The sequence below is a fragment of the Desmodus rotundus genome, chromosome 6 (genome assembly GCF_022682495.2).
Source record: "Desmodus rotundus isolate HL8 chromosome 6, HLdesRot8A.1, whole genome shotgun sequence".
Taxonomy (NCBI): domain Eukaryota; kingdom Metazoa; phylum Chordata; class Mammalia; order Chiroptera; family Phyllostomidae; genus Desmodus; species Desmodus rotundus.
In genome coordinates this window covers 92,276,325-92,284,998 of record NC_071392.1, presented here as the reverse complement: position 1 = coordinate 92,284,998, position 8,674 = coordinate 92,276,325, and the positions used below count along the sequence as shown (strand labels likewise).

General features: G+C 58.8%; 1 protein-coding gene across 2 annotated transcripts; it reads right to left on the bottom strand.

Annotated features, from left to right (window-relative positions):
* Nucleotides 1-217: 217 nt before the first annotated feature.
* Nucleotides 218-8,257, bottom strand: LOC123480201 (uncharacterized). 2 transcript variants are annotated; one of them, XM_053927267.1, is made up of 4 exons: nucleotides 7,045-8,257; nucleotides 5,383-6,520; nucleotides 4,477-5,026; nucleotides 218-4,365 (listed from the first exon to the last, which is right to left on the bottom strand). In XM_053927267.1, the coding sequence occupies exons 1-2, from the start codon at nucleotides 7,962-7,964 to the stop codon at nucleotides 6,499-6,501; spliced, it is 942 nt and encodes a 313-aa protein (XP_053783242.1). In that variant the 5' UTR covers nucleotides 7,965-8,257; the 3' UTR covers nucleotides 218-4,365; nucleotides 4,477-5,026; nucleotides 5,383-6,498. The 2 variants fall into 2 exon arrangements, with proteins under 2 accessions (XP_053783242.1, XP_053783241.1); XM_053927266.1 differs by having other exon boundaries at nucleotides 218-4,080; nucleotides 5,383-6,113.
* Nucleotides 8,258-8,674: the final 417 nt, after the last annotated feature.

Genomic DNA, 8,674 nt, shown 5'->3' with positions numbered 1-8,674 from the left:
GCCAAGAGTCACCCTAATGTGGTGGCTGCCTCCTGGGGACCTCAGGGGAAACTTCCACCAGGGTCAGAACAGACCCCAACACTCTCCCCGGTGGGGGGCCGGGTGGTGGGGGACTTGGGATGCCTCCCTGGCTCAGAGTTACCAGACCACTTTTAAATTCTAGGTTAAAATAATTGTCAATATGTCAGCACAAACTTCTAAATAGAAATTTAAAAAATTTTTTAAAGATTTTACGTATTTATTTACAGAGAGAGGGGACGGGACAGAGAAAGAGAGGGAGAGAAACATCAGTGTGTGGTTGCCTCTCGCACACCCCCGACCGGGGACCTGGCCCACAACCCAGGAATGTGCCCTGACTGGGAATTGAACCGGCGACACTTTGGTTCACAGGCCTGCGCTCAATCCACTGAGCCACACCAGCCGGGGCTAAGAATTTTTAAATACATAGATATACCAACTGTCCCCCGAAAGGCATGAGCTCCCCTGTGCTCCCCTGTGCCAGCCCCCACTTCCTAACGAGCGGTGCGAGTGTCAGAGGTCATTTTGCTGGGTTGACCGGCTGATGTTCCTTGGCGCTGCAGGGGTGGCCGTGCCTTCCTTCACGCTCCCATCGGGCCGCTGTGGTCTCCGTTCTCTGAACAGCTGATTCACCTGCCTCGGCTAAGAGTGTCCCCACTGGACTCCAGGTCAGGGAGGCTGAGCAGAAAAAGGGCTTTTTTCATCTCCCCAGGCTCAGTCAGCTGCGTCCATCCACAGGCTGCATAACCTCCGGTCACGTGGGAGCCTGCCCTCTGTGACTTTGGGGGCCTACGGAATGAACTTGAACTTGAGCAGCCCTTGGTGCACGAGACGAGTCACACTGAGGCTTCTGAGTTCACCTGGGGGGTCCCATTCCAAATGTTCCTCGGCACCAAGAGGCGGCGCTGGCTCTGAGGCCCCCCTTTCCTCCCGTGTCTGCCCTGGTCGCAAGAGTTCCTGTTTCCACAGCGCTCAAGTGCGTCACCATTGTTCACCCATTTAAAGTCCCGTTGACGCTGGGGGACAGGTGTCTTGGGACCCGCATTTGGGGGCACCCCATAGCGCAGGGCCTCAGCATGACGTCAGCCTGCCCCCCGTGTGACACGGCCCAGTGTGGTTTCAATAAACATTTTCTCCACTTGACAAGCATTTATCTAGAAAACTGGAGACAATCCCAAGATGCCCCACCCACTTCCCTGCCCCTGAACTTCTGTCCCGTGGGGTCATCCTGCCAATGTGTCCCCAGTCTGTTCCGCCTTATCCTTTGATAACTCCGTGACGTGCCGTGCAAAGTCACTCCCCCACTGTCTCTGACCTTAAAATACCCCTGATTTTATGTCTTCTCAAAACTCGCTCTCAGTAAATCCTGCCCACAGAGACAGGTGGAAGTCCAGCGTGCACTGTGACCGACCACAAACGCGCTCCCACCAGGTCCGTCCACCAACAGCATCCCCGGGCATCAACACTCGGGGCCTGTGGTTCCCCCCAACCGGGATAGGGGCGGACCTAGAGTCACATTTTTTCTGCCCCCCTTCCCCCGCCAGCAGCCTGCTCAGTTGATCTGCTAACCCTCGCACCTCACGCTGCCACCTGGCTGCACACCACACCCGATACAGACCAGGCACCACACTCAGGATGAGGCAGACGCGGCCCGTTCGTTACACTGAATAAACAAGGAAAGGGAGTCTCGGGGAGCCACCGTTCGGCCAGGAAGCGGTGGATCTGGGGTGCGAACCAGAGTAGAAATCATGGTCACGGCTGCGCATGAGGTCATCCATGAGCCTTGCTGGAAGACACCGCCAACATGCACAGCGGCATCCTGAGACAGACCAGTGGGAAGCTCACATTCAAGGTCAGCACAGGACTCTGCTGGGTTCCTCCTCCCTGCTCACAGCCCTTCGGCACACCGCCCATCTTCTCCAGTCCTGCCTCTCCCAGTTCTGCGGCTCAGGAGGAGGGGCCAGGACCACAGAGGGGAAGCCACCAGCAGTCCACTTGGGTGACGTCCCAGCAGAATAGAACAACCACTGGTGGCAGAGGGCCTGGCCTGAGCTTCCCAAAGCCTGGGCCATGGCACGGTGGTAGGCGGGCAGCACCTGGGGCCTGGGCACCCGCAGACCGTGGCCGGCCACGTCGGGCCGCAAGCTGGCTGCGGGCTCACTCCGGCGTGGTGAGCAGATGCTGTTCTGTCCTACGGATTCCATGACGTGAACAAGTGGGGAAACACCAGGCCAGGCACCACGGAAACATCTCCCGCAGCAGAGCGTCTGTGCGTTCCTCGCTCTCACGGGCTCAGGCAGGGTGGCTTCTGTGCCAGAGCCCAGGAAGTCGCGGTGCCCGTGGGAGGGCGAGAGCCCCCAGCTCCCACCCCAGCTCCCAGTCCGTGACTGACAGGCTGTCGACCTGTCTCCACCCCCAACCCTCCCCCCACACCACTTCCTGTGGCCTCAGGGGGACCACCCCGCCCCCTGCCATGCTGTCCAGGGGAGCTCCCTGTTGTAACCAGCCCGCACCCCGTATCTGCATGTTCCATCGCTACTTCCCCAAAAACAAACTTTCATCATGTACCCCTGCGCTGGCCCCTCTCTCTGCAGCTCCCGGCCTGGAGCGACCTTTCAAGCACAGTGACAGCGTGGCCTGTCCCTCCTGATGCTGCTGTAATCGCAGCACAGCATGAAGGGCGGCAGCGATGGTGGTGACGAGGGTGGTGATGGCGTCACTCTACGACCGATCACGGAGATCACTGTCACCATCACTTGCCTGCGTCTCAGAAGAACCGGTTTTAACTCAACTCTCTGGTCTGGTCCACAAGCCATCACACCCTAGGGACAGCCGTCGGAGAACCTGATGGAACAGAACTGTTTCTTAAGGCAGCTGCCTGTTTAACAGGCCGAGCGCCCTGAGGGAGTCATTCCAAGGCCTTGAACTGACCCTGCGGTGGGTCATTCACTAGGTCTCATGACCTGAAATGTACCCTGGACTTGGGAGCCTCATGTCCAATAAAACGATTTGAAAGAGCAAAGCAAGGAACCCCCACATGCAAGTCACTGAGACCCACGCAAAGAAAAATTCCTCTTCATGGAAACCTGGCTTCTTTTTCCTCCCCAACCCCAACACATCATCCCGCCAGGGCGTCTGGGGAGTGCAAACAGACGTGACACTGGGCGTCACCCTGGGAAAGCAGGAGGGTTCCTGTCCTGGTGCCAAAAACTCCTGGGGAAGGAGAAGGCCCTCCCCCCCGCCCCCGGAAGAAGAGCAGCTGAGACACAAATCCAGTGACCACCAGGCACCTGTGTCCACACACACGTGCACAAATGCACACACACATGACCATGTGCACACACGTGTGTGCACAAACACATGTGTCGGCACACATGTACAGTCTTCCTGAACATGCAGGCCCCCAGGCCCCCGGGCTTCCTGGGAGCAGGTTGGGGGTAGGGATCACGTTGAAGACAAGAGGGCCCTTCAGGCAGAGGCACGGAAAGGGGGCTCAGGGGCCCCGCCCACACCTGAATGCCTTCACAGATGACAAAGTGCTCTCCCCGCTAATGCAACACAGCCATGCCCCCGGCATCTGCAGAGCATCCAGGCAGAGGGACCGGGCTGTCTTCCCTTGCAGGGCGTGGCCCTGTCGGAGCAGCGTGGAAGAGGCGCTCTGGCACTAGCGCAGCTGCTGGCAGCGCCCTGCCTGCTTCTCTCCCGCCTGGTCTCCTTGGGGGGAGGTCAGCAGCACGCTCAGCCACTGGTCGCCCGAGCCCAGAGCCTCGGGGGGGGCACCGACACGGCTGTCCCAAGAGCGGCACAGACCTGTGCGCAGATGCCAGCTGCCATGTCCTGCCGTCGCCTCACCCAAGATAGGGAACCCAACCTGGCCCAGGGCGCATGCTGTCCTCCAGTGCCCACGGATGGGTCAGACGTCCAAGGAACGCTTCAGGCTGCGCTGTGTCCCGCAGAGTCGCCGGAGGTCGGCTGGTGAGCTGGCCCGCCTGCTCGGTGAGGTCCGGGGTGGCTGTCGGAGCCTTTCACATGTTGATGTGTTCCGTCCACGTCCTCGTGAGCCTTAAGGAGACAGAGGGCACCAAACAGCCGCCTCCCACACCAGCGGGCTCTCCACCACCACGCGTGTGACATGTGACACCTGGGGACACCCTGACACCCCACCCAGGGCACCACCTCCGTCACCTCTGCTCCCAGACACCACAAACACGTTGGGTGGATGAGGCTGCTCTTGAAGCAGCCGTGACCGTGCCTGAGGGGACTGTCCGCCCGTCTGAAGCTCCACAGCCAGGGCTGACCACCACCGACCACCCGAGACAGAGTCCTTCTGTGGGGTTGTCCAGGGCCCTGCAGGACCACAGGCTGCCCGCCTCTGGTCCTTGGTTGTGTGAAGACCCCACCGCTGACCCGAGAACAATGGAAACAATAGGAGTGAAGGGGAATGAAACCCACACGTACCCCATTTGAAGGACTCCCAGTGCTCCAAAGCTCCTCGTGTCAGCGCTAAAGCATAGCAGGGCTTTGGAAGTCCTCGATGAAGGCGGGGGGAGGAGGGAAGCCAGCCGAGGCTAGTCACTGAGTTTGTGATTTGTTTTGAGTCGTCAGTGGCGAGGTCACACCGCCTGTGTGCCAGGAGGTCCCCTTGGACCTGAAACCCACAGACACTGGGCCCTCATTGGCCGCCACGGCCCTCGTGCTCATGGGGAAATGGCCACAGAACGTGGAATCACCTGTGCTGGTCCTCAGAAGACCCCCGAACCCCCTCGTGGGTGCCCCAGGGCCCCTTCCTGACCACACTTCCTTCTCTTCCCTACTGAAGGGGAGGTTCCCGTGACCGGGGATGGCCTGGTTAATGGCATCAAAGGCAACTGTAATCATTTTTGTTTTTTAATCCAAGGGGTCAAATTTCCTGAAATTAATTAGGTAATTTGTTTCTTCAAGAGCCCCCGCCGTGAGTCACCCATTAAGTGAAGATCTGATGCCCTTCGCGTCCTCCTGCGCCGTCAGGCTGAAATGGTAAATTAGTGATAATTACACATAAACGCACCGCCGCTCCATCCGCGCCGATTCCCAGGGGCTGACATAACCCACAACCCCCGGGACGAGCTGAGTCAAACAAGGCCGGCACCCATTTTCCCGAGGGTAAAGCTGAGAAAAACAATCACGGGCTATTTGGGTGAGAAACGCGGCTTTCGGATCACTGACAGTTACCACCGAGTTTGTTTCCTTTATACAAAGTACTCAGAGTGCCCTGCTGTGCCCGGGGCGGCTGGCGGGGAGGAGGTGAGGCATGGCCTTCGCCTCCTGGGGGCGGGGGGCCCAGCCCAGGGTGCTAACCTTCAGTGGCCACCCACCCTGGCTTACTTGGTTAAAATCGAGGACAAGGCTGGTCCCATAGGGGACCCACTCTGCAGATGTCTTGGCTGGAGACCAGTGGCCTTTTGTGACAAGAGCATTCACTAAGAGCCATTTTTAGATGTGTGAAGAAATTCGGAGATTTTCCAGAGAATGGAGATCGTGACGATGTTGTTAAGCCAAGCCAGAAGGTCTCAGGACACAAACACCGGCGGCGCTACGGCCCACCTGCTCACGTTGTCGGAAAAGGCGCCGTGCTTTGGGAAGGAGAAGCTGTGTCCTCCCAGGGGCGTCCAAACTTTGGGTGTCTCTGGGCCACACTGGAAGGAGAAGAGTTGTCTTGGGCCCCACATTCAATATGCAAACACTGATGAGCAAAAAAGGTTTTAAGTGAATTTATGATTCTGCGTTGGGGCACATTCATAGCCATCCTGGGCTGGGTGGGGCCTGTGGGCCACGGGCTGGACACCCTGCTACATGACTTGGTGTTTGCAGGTTTTGCTAATTTCAATTTTTAGGGCCCTTCTCCTCTCAGAACCTGCCTCGGGTCTGGGCCTGGTCGGAGTGCCCGACACCGTGTCTGCAGCTGACTCACCTACATCTCCGGCCTGCACGCGTCAACCTGTGTAGTGTGGGGACAACAGCAGCTACCGGGGAAGTCGCCAATACTGGGGAAGCTGCCCGCACTGGCCCGGTGAGATTCACCTCCAAGAAGAGTCCAGAAACTGGTTCTGATGCCACTATTCACAAGTAGGAGTACCACAGTGTTCGTGTGTGGGTCTAAACCACATGCCTCCAGTCCCTCCCGTCGCCGGACGCACGTGTGTGTGGGGACACAAGGGTTATATTGGAAGAGTCGGCTCCAGCTTCCTCAAAACTGGAGCTGAAGGCATCGGGGAATCATCGCCGTCAGTTCCCAGGAGCCCGTCCACCGGCGCCCATGGTATTTCCCCTCTTGCCGTGGGAACTGGGGCACGACTCTTTTAACTCCAAGTCTCCCTAATTAGAAGGCGTCCCTTCCGGGCGCAGAGGACAGGTGTGACCTGCTCTTGCCCCTGCAGCAAAGCCGAGTGTGGGTCGGTGTGCTTGTCACCTAATCACGGCCGGTTGTGGGTTTCTAATCCACTAAACAGGGAAATGCACGAAACTGTGGCAGAGGATTAATGAGATAATATTTGTAAAGTGATTAGAGATAATCTGATGAAAAGCACATATAAATACAGTCTTACTATTAAAGTCTCTGCGGAATAATAAAGTGTGTAATGGCGTGCCTGCGGTAATCTGTGCTTAATTGTGTAATTTTCTAACACCCAGACGGTAGGCACGGGTGCGGGGGGTACATGGCATTGTACCAGCACTCATTCCGTGAGGTCACTGGTCATTAATGTCCCATCATGTCCCATTAAAAAATAAAGATTTCTGTTTTCCCTCTTTCCCAATGATTACGGACATGCACGCGGGGTAGGGGGTGAAGTCACAGCGAACGTTTTTTAAGGGCGAGGTTTCGTCTGAGGCTTCCCCGATCCGCCCCCACCCTTGTTCTACGTGAACACGTCCAGACGTCACAGAGGCTGAGGCTGGTGCTGTTGTCAGGGGCTCGGCAGCCAGGCTGGCAGAGGCGGGATGGGCGTGTGGAGGTGAGGGATGATGGGGGACGCACAACTCACTCACTCTCGGTTACAGGGCTGAGTCTCGCAGAGCTGGGACCAAGGCCCGGCCGAAGTGGCTGGAGGGGTCAGAGACTCACTCTCAGCTTCCCGTCCACCCAAACTGCCACAGGCACCAGTATGTAGCGGCGTCCAGTGAACACTTCTGGACAAATGCACTGAGGAAGGAATAAGGGAATCGAGGGAGGAAGGGAGGGAGGAAAGGAAGAAGGAAGCCCAGGTACCCCAAAATGTCTCACGTTGGGGAGAGAGGGGACTTGAGCAGGGCTTTGCGGAGGGGGTAGGAGTGGGCTGCACACCCCCACCTACGAAGCCCAAAGGACGACTCGGTGAGGTGTGTCCCTGAGTAAGAAAACTGGTTCGGCCGCTTCCAAGGCCAGGCTGCAGACGGGCACAGAGAAGCCACCTGCCCGCCCAGTGCCTCTGAAGCCAGGCTGCTCTGAGCTCTGGCTTCTGCCCGCGTTCCTTGTCCCAGATTTCAGGGACACCAAAGTGCAGGGCAGCCCTGTCTGGCCAGTTCTGCTGCTTCCGCTGCCCTGGCCGCTCCAGGTCACAGGCCAGGAGCCTGACGAGCCCAGGGGACCCCGGAGGGGCATGCGGTGTTCCTGCGGCAGCGGGCAGGCACGGTGGCTGCGAGTCCCCGCAGAGCAAACAGCCCCGTGGCAGATCAGCTGAGGAGGCAACATCAACGTAGAGTTTCTGGTTTTTTCCATGGGGCCTGAGGCTGCAGCCCCCCTCAGACAGCAGCTGGCTCCCGCAGGTGCCTGGGCTCCCCCCACAGAGGTCCACCAGGCCAGCCAGGTCTCCATTTCCTCGGGTCGGAGAGGGAAACAAAAGTCCCCTCCCACCTCCAGCACCCTCCCACCTCCCGCATGCCCAGGTCACATGTCCAAGGACCCAGGAGCAGGCCACACTCACACCCATCCTGGGAACCAAAGGGTGACTGCAGTGTGCTGGGCTACGTGGGGCAGCTCATTCACATTCTCCAAGCCGGAGGCTCCTCCGCCACAAGGTGAGAGGTGGGCCCTGTGCGTGGCCCCCCTCCCCCACCCCTGAGGCCCTTGGTTCGGACCCTGAGGCAGACAAGTGGGCCCCATGTCAGCGCTGGCTCCCTGTGGTGATGCCAGGGAGGCCGAAGCCTCCACAGGGCCCACCTGCCCTGCACGGAGCTCTCTTCTCTGCAACAGGTAAGCACTGGGCACGTCCCCCTGGTCCTGACTCCAGAAGCTCCTCCCCTGTGCTGCCCACTGTTGGCACTTGGTCCCACCCACCCTAACGCACCTTCCCTGATGTCACCCGGGGCTGGCTGCTCGAGTCTTCCTCCCAGGGGCAGGCGTTTGCCAGAGATCTACCCGCTGGTTCCCGCCAAAGTTGACACGGGCCCCTCAGGTCCAGCCGGGTCCGAGAACAATGCTCTTCAAGTTTTAGAAGGAAGCGCTAGGCTTGTCCCCTAGAAAGCCAGGGCACTGAAAGGTGACCTGTTCTGTGGGGTCGAGCGGCCCTCTCTCCACCTTCTTCCACCTGCCGCCGGATGGAGACGTTGCTGGGAACATCTCCCACTGCGTGGGGCCACCGCCCCGATGGCACAGCTATAGGGGACACACTGCCCCCATTCCAGGGGACCCTCTGGCTGG

Excerpts from the sequence above, each read along its gene's own strand:
- LOC123480201 (XM_053927266.1), bottom strand. The coding sequence starts at position 7,964 with ATGGGTGTGAGTGTGGCCTGCTCCTGGGTCCTTGGACATGTGACCTGG. Across the intron at positions 6,114-7,044 it reads ACTCAGCCCTGTAACCGAGA|TGGCATCAGAACCAGTTTCT; the intron begins GTGAGTGAGTTG and ends ACTTGTGAATAG.